This window comes from Galeopterus variegatus, unplaced genomic scaffold (assembly GCF_000696425.1).
Source record: "Galeopterus variegatus unplaced genomic scaffold, G_variegatus-3.0.2 Scaffold13581, whole genome shotgun sequence".
NCBI classification, from domain to species: domain Eukaryota; kingdom Metazoa; phylum Chordata; class Mammalia; order Dermoptera; family Cynocephalidae; genus Galeopterus; species Galeopterus variegatus.
Window position 1 is genome coordinate 1 of NW_007739692.1, and position 24174 is coordinate 24174.

Here is a 24174-nt window from a genome sequence, read left to right on the forward strand (position 1 = left end):
GAGTATCTCTGCCTGATCAAGCTAAAATGTCCAGCCTGGAGTTTGTGTTGATAGTTTGTTGAGAATACCAAGCAGGGCTGTGCAACCACATCAGGCACCAGCTGCAGGGCTGCGCTCCTCTCCCTGTGTGGCTTACGACTGCTTACGACATGTAGCTCTTCCTGAAGACGCCATCCAACATTTTTCTTATTGACCTCTTGGCCCCCGTCTCTTCCTAGACTCCAAACTAGCACAGAGCTACCAGGGAGATCTTCTCAAATAGGTCATTGACTACCCTCAGTGCCACCCTTTTCTTCATGACTCCAAGGTTCTCCATAAAACAGTTCCAGCCTCATTCCTGTCCCCTACCGTTCAGGTCAGGCCAACTTTACTGTGCTCGCTGTGCCTGTATTCATTCGTGTTCACCTTGTCTCCTCACCTGGAACATCATTCAGCAACCAGTGGTGACAGTAACAATAATGATGATGGTTAAGGCAGGTGCCTTTCTCTCCATGCTAATCATCATTAACATTATCATCATCCTCATTATCATGGTCATCATCTCTTCTTGCTTTCTGTAGCTCTTGACCAGGTGTAGTCTCAGTTGATTTTTACTGCAACCAGGTGATGCCAGGGAGTTACCAGTGAAGGATCTGAGACTCTGAGTGTAAGTGACCAGCCTGAGGTCCATTCACAAGCCCTGGAACCAGGTCACAGTACAAGTCTTCTAAACCAACACGTCCCCATCCCTTGAAGAGACGCAGCCACTGTTCCACTTTTTCCAGCCCTTCCACCCCACAGTGACCTTGCCCTTCTCTCAGTTCCTGTCACTTAGAGTCAGGTGAGCAACACATTATTCCTAGTGCTTCCGATTCCTTCTACTCCCGACTTGGATTATAAGTAGAGTTCCAGGGCGTAGATATCTACAGATGATACCCCACAGTGACCTTGCCCTTCTCTCAGTTCCTGTCACTTAGAGTCAGGTGAGCAACACATTCCTAGTGCTTCCGATTCCTTCTACTCCCGACTTGGATTATAAGTAGGGTTCCAGGGCGTAGATATCTACAGACGATGAGGTGAGCAACACATTATTCCTAGTGCTTCCGATTCCTTCTACTCCCGACTTGGATTATAAGTAGGGTTCCAGGGCGTAGATATCTACAGACGATGCCATTCCTAGGGAAGCCCTTCGTGGTGTAGAACCTGCCTCCTCCCCCACCTCATCTTCTGCCACTTTCTATTTCCTAGAAATGTCAGGCTCACTCCCACCCCCGTGTGCTTGAATGCCATCCCCTTTTCTTGGGTCACCTTCCTCACCTGGGTGGCAGACTTCTCACCTGCTGAGACGTAGCTGAAACACCATTCCTCCGGCATGCTCCCCGCTCCTCTCGGACAAAGCTGGGGGCCTGTCCTTGCCTGTGTACCCCAAGAGCCTTATGTGTGCCTCTGTTGAAGAACTTTTCACAGGAGGTGGGGAATTCTGTTGACTTGGGGCCAATCTCTGAGGGCCTTTCCAGAGTTCTTAATTCTCATAACTACTGTCCACACGTCAAAGGCTTGTTGTGACTTTTGGGTTTTTCCCTCTCCTGTAGCTGGACGAAGGCACTCCTCCAGAACCTAAGGGAACATTTGTCGACTATCAGACGACAGTGGTTAAATACTCCAAAGCCATTGCGGTAACAGCTCAAGAAATGGTAAGAAAAAGAGCCGCCCTACTCACCTTCAATTGCCTTTTTACCCACTGCCACCCGTGAGTCTTCAAATCGGGATCTGTGTTGAAGGGGCAGGCGAGGCTATGTCTAGTTCCTCCTGGGCTCTAGCTGCTGCCCTTTCTCTGTGGTCTCTCTGGCTGCCTGTGGTCTAGGAGCCCCAGTCTGCTGCAGTTCTCACCTCCTGAAAAGCTGCAAGAGGGAATAACAGATGACTGAGACTTGGGCTTGAGGACAGGGGGAGCCAAGGAAGAAGGAAAAATGGGAGAACAGAGGAAATGAAAAGGAAGTTAGAGTTAAGGAAAAAGGAGAAAAAATCCTATTCACCTCTCAAAGGACTTGAGATACTGCTATAGATTAAAATTACAGTAAAAGAAAAGATTTTGGGAATAAAACAACAGAAATGAGATTGTCTGATGGAATCAAAATGGTAGTGCTTGAATAATAGGCATTGCTGGTCTTTCAGGCAAAACAAAATAGCACGGTTATGTAAAAATGTTTTCCTGACAGCAGAAAGCATGTAACTTTTGAAAGTAATCTTTTTTCTAAAATGTAATACAACCAGAACTATATCATATGGATCCTTAGATATAAATGGCACTGAGGACAACAAATGCTATCTTCATATGTTAAAGTTATATAAAAGATGATAAATGGTGTCCTCAAAGAATTAATAGGAGTACATAGAAAAATTTCCTCAACTTTTGAAGGCTCAGATGCCACGGGATAAAATTTGGGAAGATGCCTCTTTGATACTTGCCACATAAGCCTGACTTGAGGAACCAACTGGCCTTCCTAGCTGGAGGGACCAGAATGAGCCACTGTGGGGTTTCTGTCCCATCAGACCCAGGAGCCTCTCTGAATGGTTTTGTCATGTAACTGTGTGTCCACTAGAGGCTGAGCTTGGGCCACAAAGGCTTTCCTAGCTGCTGCCGCACACTCTTGGAGACTCTGTGATTGTGTCAGGCTTGTTGTTTAAAAGAATTCAGGCCAGAGAGGAGGTGGGAACAGTACCCCTCTCAGTGTCCTGTGAAAAGCTGGAGTCAAGCCCAAGCTCATCCTTCTCAGGGGGCTCAGGGGACAGATCATAGGTCCAATCCAGTGTCTCTGCCATGCCAATTCCTGATGAGCAGGGAGCACGGTGCAGCAAGGGGTGAAAACATTTTTGGGTGGCCTCGTGGTGTTGCCGGAATAGCTCCTGTGCCAGGTTCTGGGCTGACCTGTCGTGACACTTGGTGTCCATGGTCTTAAGGAGGCCATCCTTCCATGCATGGCTGCTCCTGAGATAGCTGGCCTGGTACCTGGAATCAGAGAGAGGCCCACTTCACCTCCTTAGTCGCCCCCTGAACCCTTGTGCTCCTGTTGATGGGCAAATGGAGCAGCTCATGGTACCACCTCACTCTGGTGGGTTCAGTGTTCTTGGAGTCCACACCTCGGCCTGCAGCCTGTGACATTTCCTTGTAAACTTGCCTTAGACGGTGTGGACATGCCCATCCCACCTCAGTGGATATGGAGTCACTTAAAAGAGTTTTTGTAAAAGCTCTTTAAAAGCGAGGTCTTGAAAGGCCACATAGAAATAGTATCATTATCCAGAGTGAGAGAAGAGGAGGGCAGGAGGAAGCCCCTTGGAGAGGGACAAGGATGGCTTTCTGGGTGCAGGTGAAAACTGCTGTTGTGACAATTAAGAGGCATTTTTGTCCAGAGAAGAGGAAAAACTACAAACTGGCATGTTAGGCAGGGAAGGTAAATTGAGATATGTGGAACACGGGAAAATACTGAATATCTTGATAAGGTAGCACTTGACCATTTGGGTACAGTATACTCTTAACTAAATTTGTTTGCTGAAACCTTGTCATTCTTTGGCACCAATTTACTACAAAGCTGTGTTCTCTGAGTTTCTTCCCCACAAACATTGGCTTATCCATCACTTCTCACTCATGATTTCCTTACCAGCCCTGTCCTCACACCCTCTCTCACGCGATGGGAACGGCTTCTGGGTACCCAGAGACCAGATCTCGCTGCAGAAGCCAATGTGCAGGGGTGTGCAGTGCACAGGACTTGTGCCCCTGGTGGTTTCTTAGTGGAATTCCTCTGGTGACCCCACAGAGCAGGGCTGGCTGGAGGCTGCCACAGTCACCTGCCAGAGAGTGGACCCTGAAGGCCCGGTTCCACGCTACACGGCCTGAACACTGAGCATGTGCCCATCCGGCCTGGCCAGGCTCTGTTGGCTTGAGAGGGGCCCTGTGGGGTCTGCCTGGGCTCTGGCCTGTTGTGTGCATTGCAGCATGGGCTCCGCTTGAACTGTCCTCACCTGCGTCCAGCCCCAAGTGCTGGTCCTGGCCTTCACCCCGTCAGGAGCTTAAAAGTGAATGAAACCCTTTGGCTTCCAGTGGTATTAACACAGGGTTCTCATGCTTTTCTCTGTGTGTGTGTGTGTGTCTTGCTTGTCTTCTTTTTCCAGATGACTAAGTCGGTTACTAACCCGGAGGAGCTGGGAGGACTGGCTTCACAAATGACCAGTGACTATGGGCACCTGGCTCTCCAGGGCCAGATGGCGGCAGCCACGGCGGAACCAGAGGAGGTCTGCCACCTTAAGCCCCTGTTTTAAGAAGCAAACACATTGTTGCCCAGTCCTGGGGGTCTCTCCGTAGTTTAGCTCTACTCCAGAAGAGCCCAGCCCAGTAGCCAGACCAGGTTTAGTTCCCACTACTGTGCTGGCAACTGCAGGTCCAGACCCCATAGCCCTGGGCTGTGCTCAGGGCTCACTGCCCTTTCTAGGGCAGACTGGCCATGAGCTGAGCTGTCTGGGGAGTGGGTTTTCAGACAGAGGGACTCTGTTTACAATGTCCTACCAAGTCCCCCATCCCGCAGTTCATTACCTACTGCGTCCCGTAACAGCCCCGAGCCTGGGGCTGCCATTTTCTCTTCCCACTTCCTACTCCCAGCAAGCACATCTCCTTCAATTAGTTTTATGTTTTCCAAAGGCTCAAAGAAGTGTTAGAATAACCAAGTATGGAGTTTAGCTGCCCCTCTCTTCAGAAAGGGCTTTGTAGGCTGCCTTCGTGAAACAAAGTCTTGCCCAAACACTCTTGGTGACTTCATAAGAACTGGCCCAGATCCTTGCCCCCATACCTCCTGTGGACCCCTCTTCATTACCTACCTGCCCTCCCTAAACTAGCTTTTGTTAGTGGCCTCAGAGTGCCTGCACCCATTAGAGAATTACAATGGCAGAAGTGTGGCCCCAAAGGCCACTTTCTAAGAACTCCCATCTCTGGTACCTCTGAGGAGGGGAGGGGGCCACTGGAAGCACACAGGACGGCGGAGCTCCAGCGAGCCTGGTGGCACCTTTATCAGTGTCGACACACAAGGGCTGGGTCCTGAGGAGCTGCACGGCTCCTTAGAGAAAGAAAGGTCAATCTGAAAAAAATAAAGGAACAGATTGCAGAAACACTGGGAAGATGAAGGTAACTGCATTCTGTGAAGCTCAGCAAGCCATTTATCGAGCACAAACCCTGTTCATGACATTCTTAAATGAACTGGGCTGTTAAGGCAGGAGGTGGTGACTGGTCTTCTCTTCTTGCAGTGACAGTCACTGTCCCCTTGTTACTCGGTGCTGCTATTTCTCCTGGGAGTCAGGTTTAAGGAATGTCTTAACAAAGACTCCCAGAAATACTTACAGAAATGAAGACCCCAGACAAAATCACTTTCTAATGTGTGTTGTAACAATGCATGTAACTAGAGCATCATATATATGTACTTGCATACATATATATATAGCATGGGATTAAGTTTCTAACAGTGTCTGTTTTGAGATTTCAGAATGATTATTTAGGTTGCAGCATGAATAATCTATTTGTAATGAGTCTGTTAAGTCACTACCAAGGAAAAACAGTTATGAGACCCTCATCAGGATTTGGTTGATTCTTTACACAGGCCTGTCAAAAAAAAATAGACTCCCTATTTTAGTAAGATCTAGACTCATGACTCATTTGATTAGCATATAATGTTGAATTTCTTAAACAAGTATAAGGAAATTTATGTTACGCTAAGGGAAAGTTTGGTTGGATAAGAGGAAGACGTATTTGACTATGAGGGGGATTCAAAACAGAGACTGAGATTGCAAGGGAGGTTTGGATCTCTGTCCACAGAAACCTTTAAAGGTGGAATCTACCACCATCTGCCTTGGTTAGTTTGAATGCTGACCCTTCCTGAGTCACTGTGAAGCCCTTTCCACATCTGAGCTCTTATGAGCTATATGTGAAACAAGCAGATGTTCTTGTTGCAACACAGACCATTGAGGCAAAATATAAAATAATGTCAGAGCAGCCAGGAAAGAAAATGTATTGCTAAAAGCACAACAACAGGTTACTTTAGTTATTGGCCCCGTATTTGTAGCAGCTGACATTTTCATTAAGGTTTTCCCTTTTTACTGTTACATCTTGAGATGTATTTTACATTCCAGACACAAGAGAAGTGTGACCTGGAGTGAAAAGGGGCAGAGAGAATATAAAATTACCAGTGGCTTGCTAAGGAAAGTTCTCTGTGTGCATTTGCCAGACAGATATTTGGGGGGGAACTGAGAAGGTTAGGAGATCCCTGAAGCAATGTAGTTTTTTGTTCCAAGATCATAGAATTATTTGTGTACCCAAGAGGGCCCACATCACAGCATGTGAAAATATTTATATCCAGGGCAAATAAGAAGCTGCTCCCTTTGCAACAGTCCTGGGGTCTGCTGTGCAGAGTCAGCATTTTGGTCTTTTCCAGAATGTGACAACTATAGGAAAAGTCATAGCTCTGTTCTCAAACATCAGACAGGAGCCTTATCTGCTTATTTTTCCATGGAAAATTCAAACCTTCATTAACATCACTGTGAGAACGTCTGTCTTCAGAGAAGTTTAAACCCTCCAGCAGCTTTACAATTTATGATTAGTTTCCTCTTAAAAAAAAAAGAAGAAAATGAGATCCTATGAGCCATGACTTCTAAATGTAAATCATGGGGAAAAGATTTAGTGACTACAGCTTTGTCTCTGAGGAAAATTTGCCACAACCACTTGGAGTACTGGATGTCTTAAAAGCTGGCAGGAGCATTTGTCAAGCGCCTGTGGCAAGAACCACAGCCCTTTCCCTCACATGAGATGGATGTTCGCTCTAGAATTCTCTGAAACTTTCCACCCCAAGACACACTTCTGGAGTGGGAAAGCAATGCCCCATTTCTCTTATTCACACGTTTTATTATTTCCTTCCATTTTTTCCATCTAAGTGTGTCCAGTAAGTTCTGTTACTGCCTTTTCAACTCTGACAAGCTATCCCAGACAAAATTATATTTGACCTGATTGCAGATGTAATTGCTTTTAAGGCCTGAGAAATATCAGTACACTTTGTTTTATTTTAGGCAGGAGGAAAGACGATCAGTGTTTCTTAGATCCCCTCCAATTAAAATCAGACCCAAAACTTCATAAAGGCTGGGTTTTTTATTTCCCTCAAGGCACAAAACCAGGAGATGATTTTCTCTGTTTTATTTGGATAAAAAGGGAATTGAGGGTTTTTCTTGAGGCTCAAGTAACGCTTTACTGAAGTTGCCAATTTAAAACCCCAAGTTTTATGTCTTTGAACAACATTCCTTTATAATAAACACTGGTAGTAAGTGGGATCACCCTGTGAGCTGGTCATATTTGCTGAGAAGTTTAGTGTTGCTTTGAGAAGCTTAGTATCTATCTTTTAAATCCCTTATCTGTTTGAATACCATCTTAACGTATTCCCATTCTAGGATGTTCCTCCAGTAGTACAAAATGTTCTGTGAAATTGCCAGTAGACTATGTTGATCTCGGTGTCCTCTTCCACTGAAGTGCCCTACTTCTCCCATGTGCTCCTGGAAAATAATAATAAGAGAGTTATTAACCAATCCATGTACACGTCTGCTGTCCTGTTTACCCTCACAAATGCAGCAGGTGAGACAAGAATCACTTGCTCTTCCCCATTTCACAGATGAGCAAACCAAGGTCAGGGAGCTTAGTCAAATTGCCCAGGACCACACTACTGCGGTTGTTAGTGTTGGAGCACTGTAAATTCTTCTCTGAAATAAGTGATTGATTCAAGCACATAAGTAAGAAGTTAACAAGTAAATATGTGGAAAAGCCAGGATTCAAACCCAGGTTTGTTGGGCATCTCAGCCCTTGTGCTTTCTCCTGCACCAGTCTGCCTTTTTCCCCAACAGTAAACACTCATACAGAACTCCCGGCTTTTTGAGATGCCTTCATGCGGACCTGTTCATTTGGTTATCCCATCAGCCCCAGGAAGTGGGCAGAGCAGGTTCTGTCCAGTTTCACCGGGGAGAGAACGAAGGCCCGTCAAGGTTAGTGAGCTCACCCAGAGAGTCAGGCGGCCAGGGAAGGGTAGAGCTGGAAGCAAGGCCTCTGGTACTTTCTGCTGCCCACCTGGGCTGAGAGCAGGGCTGGGATCCAGAGATCTTTCCTATTACATTCAGCCCTCCTAGCCCATGAGTAGAGCCTATTTTAGTTTGTTCTTGATAGCACTCCATCACTCCTGCATGCTGTTCAAACAGGATTGTGCAGCTGAGTATATAAGAGGCTTGTATGGCCAAGCCTCAAAGGGTGCTTCAGGCACCTAGAAAGACCTGGGTTGACAGAACTCCAAGGGCCTTTGCAACTATTGCCCTATGTAGTCTCACTCCTTTGCTTTCTGCTACTGGACATCTTGGAGCTTCCTAGCTGGAGTTTCATTCATGATGGCACTGGCCTAGCTCCACTGTTGCATTTACAAGCCTCATTGCTATACGCATCATGTGACCTCCAGTAAAGGGGCTGAGCTGCAGTGCATTGGGGTGTGTGTAGCAAGCCTTTTGAGGAGGCTACAGGAGCACAAGAGTATTGCTGAGGATGTATCCTACCACTGATCATGCCTTCCACGGGTTTCAGGTTTGAGACAGCCCAGGAGCATGTCCTGCCTCTCTCCTACCCCAGGGTGATTTAAGAGGCATTTGCTTGTCCCAGTGCCCTGCATCCTGCAAACAAAGTTCAGGCTTGACTCCATGAGGGGGCAGGAGGAGTGCACAGTGAACACTGTTCAAGCACCTGGCTCTTTTCCAACACAATGGTTTGACGCCACGTTCTTCAGAACCCTGAGCTGCAGAAGAGCTTTGGAGATTCTGTACATTTGCTTCAAGTCTCACTTTTTAAACATAATTTAACTATTTTTAAAGTTGTTAGGAAAACCAGCCCCAGCTCCCCTCTTGCTCTCAACCTTTCCCCCTGTGGTCAGCAGAGAAGATCATTTGTGTGTGGTCTAGGCCAGACGGTAACCTGTTGGGGCCACTAGTGCTTTGCCATAGGCCGCTAGGTGATTTTGTGCAGATCTCAGGCTGATGCTGCATCTGCCATGCCTGCAGTGATCAAGAGCTGCAAGAATACTGCTCCCTTTTAATTTATTTCCACACAGAATGGGATATCCTCAACACTGTGCAACCAAAGTAAAACATAGAAATTTGTTGGCTGAGACCGTTCACTGGCCTTCTTTAAACCCCATCTTGAAAACTTTGGTTCACTCAGTCTCACTGTTGACTTTTTGATTCCAGGATATAAATTTTAGCTCATATAAGGAAGAGCATGCTAACAACACATTACATCTCTCTATTTTATGTGTTGAGGTTCCACTAGAGATTTCACTTGTGGGGAGGAAGGGTTCTGCCGCTAAGTAAAGCATCAGAGAAGTTAGAAAAATACTGATCTGATGGATAGGGCACTGTGCTCAGGATTAAGGACCTTGGTTCTCATCTAGCTTTGTCAGGGGCTGGCTATGTGACCTCGGGCAAATCACATCCATTCTCTGGGCCTCAATTTCATCATCTGTAACATGGGGAGTTTGAACTGGCAAGGTCTTTTTAATTTCGAATTCTAGAAATGTTTCTTCTTCTATTTCCTCCTTATTTGACTTTTCCAGCAGCACTTTATCATTTAGACATCTGTGGTCATCGCTGACTTCAGAGCTCTTGCCTTTAGATTAAGTCTGACCCTTGAATACTTAGCGTTAAACTGTATGGATCTTGAAAGTTTCAAAAGCCAAGCTGGTTCAAAACATTAATGGGGCATCCCCCCTGCTTCAGCTTGACCTTGTTTTTAAACAACAAACATGTCCAGCAGACAGATATGTTTAAATGGCATTATTGCTGTGTGGGCTGGATTAGAGTGTCTTTTCTCTCAGGGGCAGCCTTATTGCTACACTAGTCCAGACCTGTCTGCAGAGCTGCCATGTTGTGTTCTACATGAAGATGGTCAACGAGACAGTCCTGCCTGATTGTGAAGCCTCTGTGGCACCCCCTGTACAATACAGAAGACACCCCAAAAGAGCAGAAGCTCAACTTTCTGGATCAGGAGAATTTTCTACTAAATGGATTTAAAGCTTCTTTGGGCCTTAAGGAGTTAGGGAAGAACCACTTTTCTCCAAAAGCAGTATGTGTTTCAGTGATACTAGAGAGAGCATTTGCAGCCCCCCACCCCCGCCCCCCCAAGTCACTCTTCCTTAAACTCTAACAAGATGATATTAAGATAGGATCCACGTGGCCAAAGTCTCCCAGATTTTATTCACAGTACCTGAAATCTGTTAGTAAATATTCTTGATAGATGCTGGAAGGATAAGGCACAGCTTCTAGCTATCATAGATTCTTGAAAATAACACTCACTGACTCATGCTTAAAGTTTTGTTTTTAGTTGCTTACCTGGGCTGGAGGGTAGATTACTTATGACAGTTGTATTGATCAGACCAAAATGAAAATTAATGTGAAACATAGCCAGAGGAATAAAAACTAGGAGGTGGGGTTTTTCACCTTAAAAGAGACAGCTGGCAGCTTATCCATAGTGTAGCTTATTTGGCCTCTGCTAGGCAGAATACTTTTTATAATCACACAACCCAGGGGTTGTTAGAAGAATGCACACCTGCTGAGCCATAAGCTCTAAAACGTACCTTTTTAAGGAAACCTCAAACCTGGGCTCAGTATGGTCATTCTCACCTACAGCCAAGGAAGGAGGCGTTCTGGTTAGTAAACACATCAATTTTGCAGAAATCTGAATACTTTAAAATATGCCTAATACTAAAGCTATATATTTTTAACTTCTAATTATCCCCTAGGGCTGTTGTGAGGAATAAATGAAATTAAATGCATGACCTTCTTAGAAGAGGCCGTGACACACAGTAGGGGCTCAACAAATACATGTTGAATGAATAACAACATTCTCCCACAGAGTTCATCTAATTAACATTATTGGGTGGCTCAGGATTCAGATAAACTAAACCAGAAAAGGTAGCAAACATCAGGAAGATATTATGTTAGGATGATGAGATACAGGCTTGCTTAATGGAGACTGTGGGCATTTTACAGTCTAAAAAGGGAAGTAAAATCAACCAAATTCCATACTTCACCAAACACAGACTCCTAATAGGAGTGGAATTTTCCTAGCCAGGCTCCCATAGGACGCAGGAGAAATTTTCCACATAGGGAAGACCTCCATGGCAGGGCCCATCCTGCTTCTTCTTCCCCATCCTGGACTTGCCTCTGCAGATCGGATTCCAGATTCGCACCCGTGTGCAGGACCTGGGTCATGGCTGTATCTTCCTGGTGCAGAAGGCAGGAGCCCTCCAGGTCTGCCCCACAGACAGCTACACCAAGAGGGAGCTGATCGAGTGCGCCCGTGCCGTCACAGAGAAGGTAAGGAGTAGCCCTCGGGTCACACACAGCCACGGTATCCTGTGCCGTCTCTTGGGTCACGCCGTGATTGGGGACAAAAGCAGGAAGCTAAGCCAGAAGTAATCCAGCCGAGTCAGCGTCTCCTCGTCATCTCCCCTCCTCGTCATCTCCCCTCCTCGTCATCTCCCCTCCTCGTCATCTCCCCTCCTCGTCATCTCCCTTCGTCATCTCCCCTTGCCACCCAGGTTCTCCCCAGGAATGGGACTCCTCGAGGATCTGGGGGTGATTTGTAGGCCCTGAGGACCTGAGAGCATGAAAGGGGCTGTCCCATGAAAGTCAGCCCTGGTGCTAAAGTCACCATCAGCAGCCAGGAGCCCCTCCCTGTAACCCCTGTTGATGCTGTGTGCTCTCTGCCCTTCCTTCTCTAGGAGGCACCCGGGTGCAAAGGGCTGAGTCAGAAGGACCTAAAGTCCCTGTCACGTAGCCTCTTCTCAGAGGAGCCAGTGCAGCGGGGGAGGGTTAGGCAACTTCGGGCAGTTGCGTGCTGTCTTGGTGGAGGAGCAGGAGCTTGCACTAGATTTTCTGACTCTAAAGGAAGCTGACTATAGAGAGAATCTCATAGCATAGCAAACAAGCCTCTAAGGTCTTAGCTAGGTTATTTCACCTTTCCAAGCCTCAATTTCCTCATCTTTAAAATGAGGATAAAAGTATATAATTCCTACCTTACTGAATTGTGGAGATTAAATGTGGTGATGTGTGTAAAAGTGCTTGGCATGGTGCCAGACACATAGTTAAACATTTGGTAAAAAGAGCTATTGTTTTCTGTAAGTTTTCCTCTAAAACGCTTTTCTCCCAGAAAGTTTTCCCTGGTGAACAATGCTCCACTCCAAAAGTCCCTTCATTCCTAATAGCTGTTTTATGCTCTCCCAGTATATGAATTTGTTTGCTTTGCTTATGTCTCTGGATCATTTTTCAGGGCTGCTATTTTGCAGGCTGCTGAAAGTACAGGATGAAACATCTGTGCTTTGGTGGATCTTCTCTCTCCTTTCACTTTGGTTCTTGGGACATAGAGCCCTGTGCTGTTTAGAAACCTGGCAACAAGACTTGAGGGGTGGGCGGGGAAATCCTCAACTGGAAGCTGCTGCCACAGAGGCTGCTATGTCTGTGGCCCCTCACGAGGCCAGGCTGCAGTCTGGCCTCCTGCAGCCCGCAGGACTGTCAAGCCTCCCTAGGCTGCACAGAGTGAGGAAATAAATCTTTCAGCTCAAGGAAGGCATTTTCCCTCCTTCTAGAGCCCTTTCTTGTTATTGAAGTTACTCTTGCCAAGTTCCCCCATAGGAGACCTTGTAGGGGGAGCACTGGGGAGGGTGAAGGGGTCCAAGCTGTCCATGTTTGCAAGCGTGGCCAAGCAACACAGTCTCCTGAGCTGGGCTTGGCCTTGCTACTTCTCACAGCAGAGGGCTTCTGATTTAGGGCACCTGAAAAGGACCAAAGATGGGGAGGTGGCTCATTCTTAGCAACTAGCCTTTTCAGCTGTTTCTTGCTACATGTCCCTGCCCTTCTAATATCCTGCCATCTCATTTCTGCCTGGTGTGTCTTGTGTGTGTCTTATGTGTCTTGGTTGTGTGTGTATGGTCAGCCCCCCAACCGTGAACTGCTTGACTCATCTACCTTTATGTGCCACCTAGTGACTAGCAGATGCTCAGTAAGTGCCTGCTGACTTGCATACCTTCCACAGTGGGGGGACCTGTTTCTGGACCCTTTTTTCTTTCACCCTGGCTGAGACTGTCAGCACCACCCCACCTCCCCGTGGGACTCTGTCACTTATCCTCTGAGAGTTCTTTCCAGAAACTGGATGTCTCATTCCCAGGCCGGCTCTGTGCCAGTCTGACTCATCTTTTCCTGGAGGACCTAGTGGCATTTAAAGGCAGGCCAGGCAAATGAGGAAGAGCAACAGTTCCTTGTGGGCCAGTCCTGGGGTGTGGTGGGTGCTCAGGAAATGCACCCTCCTGCCAGGCTGCATCCACGGCATCTGCTGAGGACTGAGCAGCATGGGGGGAGAGTCTCCAACTATGTGTCCCTTACTGATACTATGATGTCCCTGCCATAGTCAAGGAATGGTTTGTGCACACAGCTTAACACAAGGAGCCACCAGCCACTAGCCTGACATGCTGTTTTTAGTGTGCAATACAGCAGGCCATCCTGAGGGTAGGAGCAATGTGCTGTAGAATCTTGGGAGGCAGAGCTGCCTCTCCGGAGGCAGAGAGGTAGGGAGGCGTCCCACTGGGGACTTTGAGCCGTGTCTTGCAGGATGAGTAGGTCGATGGCTGGGGAAGAGAGGGAGGGGACATTTCAGGCAGAGCACAGACTCAGAGTAAAAAGATGGCTGTGTTTGGGGAAGTGAGGAGCTGGCTGATGTGGTTAGGAAGGAAGCTCAGCTCCTCTCCAAAGCCGGGGAGAATCGTAAGCAGGATTTGTGTCGTAAGAAAGTGTCTCTAGGAACAGTGAGAATGGACCGGAGGGAGGGAGGGGTGGCAGCACAGGGTTTCTGGCACGGAAGGTGCTGGAGTGAACCCCTTAGCTGACTTGCTGGACCCTTGGGTCTCTGCAATTATCATGTGGTAGCTGATAGGGCTCGCAAAAGTGCCAGGCATGGAGAGGTTACGTATGTAGATCTCTGGACTTCAGCCCCTCTGAGATCTGCTCTGGAGAATTTCCAGCCATGAGGCAGCCAAGGGAAGGAGTGATGAGTGTTAGCAGTGGACTGTTCCTACTGAAAACCTAGTAAAAAAAGGATGGAAATGGCCACACCTTTCACAAGAGCCTAATCATTTATGCTTCTTTGTGGTTTCAGAAACATAATAGTGATTAAATAAGTAGAAGTAGTTGCCCTTTCCTGAACATGTCCTGTTCCAAATGCCTTGCTAGACACTTTACATGCTCTGTTTTTCCCTACTTAATCTTCCTGGCAACCCTGATAGGCAGGAAGCAATAGCCCCATTTTAGAGATGAGGAAATCAAGGCTTCGACGGCTAGAGGAACTTGCCCGAGGTCATGTGGCCACTGTATGGCAAAGCTGGTGTTCAGGCTGCACACATGTGCTGTTAATCCCTAAGCTGAATCAACTCCCAGGAGAGGGAATTGAGTGTTTTCAGTCAATACACTATTAGGTCACACTTTCTCTGTTTCCAGGCTCCTCTCACGTTCCCTTTCTGCCTACAGGTGTCCTTGGTGCTCTCGGCTCTCCAGGCTGGGAACAAGGGGACCCAGGCATGCATCACAGCTGCCACTGCCGTGTCTGGGATCATCGCCGACCTGGACACCACCATCATGTTTGCGACGGCAGGGACACTGAACGCAGAGAACAGTGAGACCTTCGCGGACCACAGGTACAGGGGCCCCTGGACGGGGGGGTGGGGGAGCTTCAGGCAGCCTGCCCCCGAAACTCCTCATCAACTTTAGAGACGCTGCCTGGGAGCCAGTGGTGGTGGTTATACGCTTTGATTTCAACAAGATGCTCAAGTGGGGGAAGTGAACCACGTAATCAAAACAGGCCCCTTTGGCCAACTAAACACGGAGTCAGTTTGAGTTTTGCCTTTGACGGCCCTACATCCAGCCTGCTCCAGCAGAGGAGGGCTTGTGATGTTTCCCTTTCCAAGCCAGGGAGCTGGTGCACTGCCTGCTCCCCAGCCCCAGCAGGACTGGGAGTGGCAGGGGCAGGCACGTCTGGCTCTTCCCATGTTCCAGGGAGCAGGGCTCAAAGCCTGCTGTCTGCCGACTCGCACTGGGAACACTGGCTCTTTAGCCCCTCTCAGAAGGCTGCTGTTGGAGACCCCCGAATGCTCACTCCATGTCCAGCACCTTTCTTCCTGCGCTAGGGAGATTCCCAGTGCTCTGTCGTCCCTTCTAGAGCCCCCAGCCTCTGTACAAGGGCCCCCCATGACTCCTCACAGCTCACCTTCACTATAAAGTATTTGAAGGGATAGCGGCAGCTGCAGAAAAAAAAAAGCTGACATTTCATTTAACCACAGGGCTAGGGCAAGGGAGCCAAACTGGCAGGTCTGAATCTGTCGTTGATGTTTTAGTATCAAGTGACTCTGTGTGTACTGGTTGATTTTGCTCTGCTCTCCCCAATTGTGCATGCATGGAAATTGAGAGCCCCCATAAGAAGGGATGGAACACACTGCCTGTCTTCTTCAAAGTCCTTTAACGAAAGCCCCCTATGAAGGATTGCTTTTCTTCCTAACCGCAAGTGATCGAGTTCTGCCCTGTGTCTCTCCCTCTCACTCTGCTCTCCCCCGCTTCTCAGGGAGAACATCCTGAAGACAGCCAAGGCCTTGGTGGAAGACACGAAACTGCTTGTGTCAGGGGCTGCGTCCACTCCAGACAAGCTGGCCCAGGCAGCTCAGTCCTCCGCAGCCACCATCACCCAGCTCGCCGAGGTGGTCAAGCTGGGGGCAGCCAGCCTAGGCTCCGATGACCCCGAGACCCAGGTACAGGCGGGGCCTGGGGGACGTGTCCTCCTCCGATGCCCACAAACATCATATACCAGGCTCAGGAGAGGCCTAAGGCAAAATGGGAACTTTTGAAATAAACAGTATATGTGCAGGTATATCCACAATTTAGGGAATTGGTAGGAAGCAGTTATCCGAGTGTGATAGTGGTGGTAGCCATAGGGATGAAGACAGGGTGACAGATTTGAGAGGAATCTAAAAGAAGGACTTGGCCAGGCCTGAAGGACTGAATGCTGTGGGCACTGGGAGACAAGGGAGGGTGGGAGTCGGGGATGGCTCCACACGCAGGCTGGAGCAGCACGGGGACAATAGCTCTACTTACCTCTTGAGGTGGAGCTGCCTGGAGGGAGAGTCGGCTTGGGCAGGGAGGAGGTGAGTTCAGTGTGGGTGTGTTAACTGGAAGTGCCAGACAGACAGGCAGGTAGAACCAGTGAGTGGCATGAGCCTGCTCAGGTGCAGAGATGTGGATGCGGGGACTGTTGCTGTAGAGATAGTGATGGCAACCACAGGAGGGGAAAGCAGGGAGTGAGGGAAGAATGGGGTTCAGGGCAGAGCCCTGGGGAATCCAGCACTTAGGACCCTGTTAGGGAGAGAATGCCTAGGGAGATTGGGAAGCCCAGCAGCTGGTTGGAGGAGCACCAGGGGCGTGATGTTGAGAGGAAAGGGCGTTTCAGCCCATCAGAGCTGGCCGAGAGACAAAGATGAAAGTCTGGGAACTGCCTGTTGGCCCTAGTGCCCTGCAGGGCGTTGCTGACCCCAGCTGCTCATGTGGAGTGTTGGGGCAGCAGCCAGATGAAGGTGAAGAAATGAATTCAGCAGGTGCAGACAACCCACTCGAGAAGTTTGGCTCTAGAGTAGGGGAGAGAAGCGCTGAAAGGAAAGGGAAGGGCCACGTGCTTCTGGGACCCCTGCTTCAGATTTAGCAACTTCACTGAAATTACCTCCTGTTTCTTGGCCCCCCATCCCCCAGACCATAAGCTCCTCGAGGATAGTAACTGCAGTTTATTAATCCCTGAAACCTGCCCATCCAACACAGTTCCTGGCCCACAGTGGATACCCAACAAATATGTGTTCAGCTGTTGCTGAACTAACAACCGACCAGGGGTATCAATGGATAGATACTACCTGTTGCCAGAGTGCAGAAGCTAGCTCTCTCTGTCCTACTCCCAGCACCATCACATGGCTAGTTCAGTTTTCACTGCTTAAACCATACTCAGAAGACTAGTCTATTGGGACAAAACTGGATAGAAATCCCTGCCGTTCAGCACCCAGGTGGACAACAGTGGCTGCGCTGGTGAACGTGAGGCCACCAGCTTTGTTCCCACGTGGGCTGACCCTTCCCTTCCTGACGCCCTCCAGCGGAGCAGAGCTCTGAGAAGAAATGTCCTGTACGTTGCCATTCTGTCCCGCCTGCTGGATTTCTTTCTGATAACATCAGAGTTCAGATTGGCTGCCTTTTGGAATTCTTAGCATTCACAGAAATCCCTGCCTGCGTAGTGTTTCCACCCCCGTGGAGGAAGGAAAAGCTTGAAAATGCGTCTTTGGAGTTGGAACCATGCAGCAGGCGCACGCTCTCCTAGTCTGACTCAACTTCAGGAGAAGTGCACCAGCTGGGGAGGATTTAAATCTTTTAACGGAGAAATGTATTGAATTGCTATAGAATCTTTTTGTTTCCCTTCTAAACATTTTTATTGTCATAATTTTTATCGTGCAGAAAAGTAACCAAAATCATAAAGCAAACTGCTGTGTGTACCCACCACTCAGCTTCAGTGACTGTCAGCATTTGCCGCCTTTTTCATTCAACCTCTTCCTCCCACGTCTTTTATTTTATTGTGGTAAGAACACTCAAGGTGATATCGCCTTCTTAACAGATTTTTAAATGTGCGGTATAGTATTGTTAGCTGTAGGCACAATGTTGTACAGCAGATCTGGAGAAGTTACTCATCTTTTCTAAGTGAAACTTCATGCTCATCGATGAGGAACTCCTCATTTCTCTCTATCCCTTATCTCAGGCAACCACCATCTGCTCTGCTTCTACGAGCTTGACTACTTTAGATACCTCCTATAAGAGGAATCGTGCGTTAGTTTCCTTCTGTGACCAGATTATTTCACTCAGCATAATGTCCTCAAGGTTCATCCATGTTGTTGCTAAGTGCAGGATTTCCTTCTTTTTTAAGGCTGAATAATATTCCACAGTATGTGTTCACCACATTTTCTTTATTCATCCACTGATGGACATTGAGATGGTTTCCACATCTTAGCTACTGTGAATAATGCTGCTATGAACGTGGGCGTGCTAATGTCTCGTGGAGATCCTGATTTCAGTTCTTTTGAATAAATACTCACAGGTGGGATTGCTGGATCATATGGTAGTTCTATTTTTCATTTTTTCAGGAGAATACATACTGTTTGGAGGCTCTGCCATTTTGCATTCCCAACAGTAGGGTGCAAGGTTCCAGTTTCTCCACATCCTCACCAACACTTATTGTCTTTTGCTTTTTTGATAATGGTGGTAGCTCATTGTGGTTTTGATTTGCATTTCTCTGATGATTAGTGACTTTGAGTATCTTTTCACATACCTGTTGGCCATTTGTATGTTGTCTTTGGAGAAACGTCTATTCAGGTCCTTTGCCCATTTTTTAATCAGGTTGGTTGTTTGCTGTTGCTGTAGAATCTGAACTCTCAAATGGTCTAAATATCCTGAAGTGCCAACTTCTGAGATCTCATGAATTAAAAAAAAGTCCCATTGGAAAAATGTCCCCACCAGTTGGTCACTTGTCAGGTGACCAGGGATGGGACGTGTTCTGGATGTTGTGGATGTTGGCCGCAGACCTTTGCTTGCTGTGCCCGTCTCCTCTCGCTGGCCCTCCCTCCCCGCTGTGATCTAGGAAGTGGTGTGGCAGAGGCTCCCTGTGCCCTGTGATGAGAAGGCACAGTATAGAAACGAGGGGGTGGAAGGGGGCACAGGCTGGGACATGACAATATTGCTGTGCTTCTGGCCATCTGTGACTCCAGAATCTCTAATATGTCTTCATGTCTGTTATCCCAGCTTATCCTCACAGCAATTCAGTGAAGCAGGTGGGGCTAGTGCTGGTGATTCCACTTGCAGATGAGGAGCCAGAGCTATAGAGCATTATGTCATATAGACGTTAAGATGTGGCCCTTAGGAACACACTGACCAGAGTCCAAATCCCAGCTCTGCCACTCCCAGGCTCTGAGATTGTGGCCATGAGGATCATAGTTCCCATGTGAAAGGAGGTGGTGAGGATTAAATGGATAATGCGTGCAGAATTCGTGGCTCAGCACCTGGACCACTGCCCTTAAGAAAGGAAGTTATTGTTATTATAGAAGTAAAAGTTGTTAGTGTAGCTGCTGGACTGAGAAGACTTGATGCGGTGACCAGTATCATATGCTTCCTGCCTATGGCTGGTACTTCTGATTCCAAATCCAGCACACCGAAAAGGTGGTCTGTGGTCTCTATTAAATTAGAAAAGTGAACACAGATAATGTATTGTGTCCAGGGTTATGTGGGTACACACCTGTGTCTTCGTTCGTTCCACCAATGTTTTCTGAGTGCCTGCCATGTGCCAGGCCCTGTTCTGAGAGTGAAACAGAGCAGAAAACAGAAGTCCAGGCCCAGCCTCCTGTAGCTTGCTTCCAAGTTCGGGGAGCATCAGATGATGTATAAGTGAATAAACAATAAAGTAATTCCACATACTGATCAGTGCTGTAAGTAAAACAGGGCAATCTGACCATGTCTCAGTCTTCATGGGGCTGGGCCAGGAGCTGGGATGGTCGGGGAAGGGCTCTGAGGACGTGACATTTGAGCTGAGATCTGAGTGGTGAAAAGAGCTGGGTCTCCATTAGAGAGGACAGTAAAAGCAAAGGTCCTGACCACTGGGTAAGGAAGACCTGTGTGCCTGGAGCATGTTGATGGAGGCAGAGGATCCTACCAAACAGCTGGAGAGACAGACAGGGCTCCCGTGGAGGCCTTGCAGGCTGGCTGTGAGGTTGGGATTTTGTTCTCCATGTTTTGGGGCACCAGGTCGGGAATGAGTGGTATTGCCTGTCAGGTGTCTGCTTAGTTGCCTTCATCCTGTCCCTGTGGACAGTTGCTAGCTGGGAGGTTTTAAACATGCTGTATGTTCGGACCTGAGTTCTCCATTCTCGGCCCCCAGGGGGTTTTCAGAGTCGGAACTCTTGCATTAGAATCTCTATTGGTGGCTTCCCAGGTGATTCTGTTGTGCTGTAGGCTTAGGAGCTGTTGATGGAGAGAGATCTGCCTTTTTTTGTCCCCAATGCCCCAGCTTGCTGTTGGGCTGTGTGTCCTTGATGAAGGCAACAGGTAACTGCTTAGCACCTGCTCACCTGAGCTCTGTGCTCTCTTTCAGGTGGTGTTGATCAACGCCATCAAAGACGTGGCCAAGGCCCTTTCCGATCTCATTGGTGCTACCAAGGGAGCTGCCAGCAAACCGGCTGATGACCCCTCCATGTACCAGCTCAAGGGGGCTGCCAAGGTAGAGTGGCACTGCAGCTGGGGACAAGCATGCAGGGAGTGCTGGGGTGGGAGATGCACATATGGGAATGTGTGGACAATACGCACCTGAGCTCCTTTCTCACTTAAAGGAAAGACAGGTGCCTTTGCTCATGGCATTTGATCCCACACTAAAAGGAGTGGGGACTGAACCTCAGAGGGTGCACTCTCTGTTTTTTCTCTTCCTGTGCAGGTGATGGTGACCAATGTCACCTCCCTCCTCAAGACTGTGAAGGCCGTGGAGGATGAGGCCACCCGGGGCACAAGGGCACTTGAGGCCACGATCGAGTATATAAAACAGGAGCTCACGGTAAGGAGCCAGCACGCCTGCCTTGGGCACCAGTGTCCAGCAGCCCCCAACACGGGCTTCTCTGAGACTCTTAGCATACAGAGGTTTTACCTAGAACACCTGAGCTGAGGAGACCCATTCACCTGCCTGCCAGTAGCTATGTATAAGTTAGACCCCATGTAACAAATTTGGCACTTTGTAATTGTAATTAAGGAATTAATTGAAATGTATCACTTCGGACTATTCAGGTTTAATTCTACTAAAATTGCAGCATGACACCAAAGCATCACAGAAGATTCCTGGCAAAGGAAAAGTCAGTATGGCTGTTTGCAGTCACCTAGAGTTTAAATCACGTGTATGGTGTGGAGCCTCTCTTGATTTACGTTGCTGTTGGCAACAGCTCACACTGCTGCACACGTGTGGAACTTTAAGTCTGAGGTTTGCTGTTGGAAAAAAGCCTGGATGCCGTTATCTGAGACACTTTCCTCTAAAGTCCAGCTCCTTCTGTTTGAGACGTCCAGTCTTAGAGAAACTGACCCTGTTCTTGTCTGCCTTGTTCCAGCACTGTAGTGCGAGGACATCCTGGTGTTACTGTGGTACAGATGTTATCTGCTGTTCTTGTGATCCTGTGACAGCTGTGGATTGATTCATCTTAATCCCTATGAATAGAAATATGCCAAAAATGAATGGTTGCAAACTTAGCTTTCTTTTTAATAGAAAATCTGATCACAGATTCAACTTTTGGGTGGGGGGGGGGCAGCAGGGGGACCTTCCTTTGCCACCAGTTGTTCTGCACCTATAGAGGGTCACTGTGATGGCAACCTGAGGGTCAGCACCAGAAATGAGCAATTCAATGGGCTTTGGTGACGGAGTCTTCAGTTCTCTTGTCCTGTCTTTAATGAATCCAACCTTGGTTGATGTGCTTAGTTCATACTTAAAAGGAGAAACTAAAAAATACAGGAGCAACTTAAAAGCTGGTAGTGCCTGAAAGCACTACTGCCTGGCACACGCCTGGCTGCGTGGGCTGGGCGTTTCCCAGCAAAAGTCTGGACAAGCGTTCTGACAGGTGTAGGTGACCTAATACTAGCAACGGAAGAGAAGATTTGAAATTTGGAGCTGTCCTGGGAAATGATAGACACATGGTTATTCTGTGTGAGATACCAAGTGAGATTTAGAGTTCACCCAGATTGTGTTTCCATGGAGCGTGTGCCATGAGGACCATGTTAGCATGGAGGACTCTGTACGTGTGTCCTTCGTTCCTCTGTAGCATTCACAGGTGGAACTAGCATTTTGGGTCCTGGGCTGCTTAATGGCATCTTTTGGGAGCTACTGATGTTTGACTTTGGTTGGCATGTGGTGGGGTACTGGCCAGGTCCTCCCTTCTGCCTTAGGAAAGGCTTCAGCCTAGGGCTGAAGACAGGGCAGCCCCCCATGGATGGGTGTCCTCTTGTGCAGGGACAGATGTACATTCAGCACACAGCCAAGGCACCAGTCACTCATGTTCTAGAGACAAGGCATATGGACTTGAAGCAGAAATGGCTGACTTGACTGACAGGTGGAGCTTTAAAATAGGATATTGGCTTACCATGGTTAATTTATTTCTACTTCTCTAAAAGTATGTGTGTGTGGCTAAATAATTCATGGTGTCACCATGGCACACTCGACATGAACACCTCTGCACAATTATGCAGTTATATGTGTAAGACAGGCTAAGAATAGAAGGAACTGATGTTTCACTTCCCCCAACTTTACACCCCCTGAAGGAAAGAGAGGTGAGTCCAGAGTGGTGCTCCAGGTCAGTCATGCCCCAAAACCAGAACCAGGACCACAGAATTTCTGGAAACTGCTGAAGCCCCAGCAGGGAGGGGGGAGAGGACTAGGAAGCCACAATCAGCCTTCTTTAGAATGGATAGAGCACAGATATTGGGTGTCAGTGTCTGCAGGTGAATGGGTTGACACTATAGCTATGTCTCCCTCACCATGTTGTCCCTGTGAATGCCAAGTGTAGGTGTGAGAGGTTTGTCTGCTAGAATCTTGAACGCAAGAACGGTATTACTGTTCTCAAATTAAATTTCTAATTTCCTGCTATTTGACAGTTTCTTCCAGTTGCTGGCTGGGTTTTCAGACACTGAGCTACAGCCTGGTTGGAAAAGAAAAACCATTTTTGTTGTTTCCTTCCTGATTTTGTTCACCTCTTCTGTTTGTGACTTCCAGGTGTTCCAGTCAAAAGAGGTACCTGAAAAGACATCATCACCTGAAGAATCGATAAGGATGACCAAGGGCATCACTATGGCAACAGCCAAAGCCGTGGCAGCTGGGAACTCGTGCAGGCAGGAAGATGTGATTGCTACAGCCAACCTGAGCCGGAAAGCCGTGTCGGATATGCTGACGGCTTGCAAGGTAGAGGCCGTGGCGTTGTTTTGGATGGACAGATAGTTTTCCATCCAGAAAGAGTTGTTTGGTGGAGTCTGGCAAAGGGGAGGGGCTGGAACATGTAGAGGGGAGCAGATCTGTACCTTAAGCTTGGTAATAGAAGTGCCCGCTGAGGGTGGCACATGTATCTGCCTGCGGGAAAGGCTTTCTAAGGTGGTTTTTTGTTTGAGGGGATGGAGTCGGCCCTGCTGACGTGGTCCTCCCTGATAGGCAGGAAGCCTTCTTACCAAGGAGTGGAGGCCGCTCTGAGAGCAGTCAGCAGGGGCTGCAGCACTTGGTCCTGGGCCCTCCAGGTGGAAGCAGGTCCTGTCTTCTGCCTGCACCCTTCCCGCCTCCGTGGGCAGCCATTCTGCATTAGGAGAGCTGTTGCCATCACTAAGAGACAAGGCGAGCTCAAGGCATATGGCAGAACTTGGGGGACTGCCTTTCTGCTCTCTGTGCTGGATGTCTCCAAGGAAGTCTTCTGGACCCTTGGATAGATAACTAGAGCAGCTGCCCTGAGCCCATGCTTGGTGAGGGAGCTGTGGACCTGAGCCATGTGACCTTTGTGTTTTGTCTATTAAGAAAGTGAACCATAAGAGCTCCCCATCGCCCTATGTCCCGCTGAGCACCCCCACCCCAGACCTTCACCCTTCTGGGGACAGCCTTGCCCTAAGGACTCAGACACTGACTGATTGGTCACTGAGTGGCCCATGGTGAGCAAGGGTAGGGATTAACCGTGGAAGTTGAAACCCAGCTGTGACAGCCTGGATCTGGGGGAGAGCCATTCTCTGTGGTGAAGTGGTTCTGTTGGGGTTGCTGCCCAAGGCCCAGCTCTGAAGGCTTTTGGGGGCTCTTTAGAAGGGGTAGGACGATTTGGAGGTAACTGCAGAAAGGGAGGGGGAGGCAGTAGGGCCAAAGGAATGTGGGGGAGGGGCTGGCCGTGGGGACACACCACGTGTGTGGGACTCCTGGGTCTGATGAAGGGTAGGGAGTGGGGGTCTGTCGAAAAGTCGAGGGTAGGGAGAGAGGGTGACTTT

At 48.3% G+C, this 24174-nt stretch overlaps 1 protein-coding gene across 1 annotated transcript in view; it reads left to right on the forward strand.

The window, feature by feature from the left end:
- Positions 1-1571: 1571 nt before the first annotated feature.
- LOC103581644 (talin-2-like) overlaps positions 1572-24174 on the forward strand; it is a gene marked incomplete at both ends in the record, with an annotated part of 26207 nt that continues 3604 nt past the window's right edge. The window contains 8 exons of the mRNA XM_008563422.1: positions 1572-1673; positions 4150-4269; positions 11260-11406; positions 14608-14774; positions 15695-15878; positions 20291-20416; positions 20627-20743; positions 22937-23122. Coding sequence (XP_008561644.1) covers positions 1572-1673; positions 4150-4269; positions 11260-11406; positions 14608-14774; positions 15695-15878; positions 20291-20416; positions 20627-20743; positions 22937-23122 — 1149 coding nt within the window. The remainder of the gene's footprint in view (positions 1674-4149; positions 4270-11259; positions 11407-14607; positions 14775-15694; positions 15879-20290; positions 20417-20626; positions 20744-22936; positions 23123-24174) is intronic.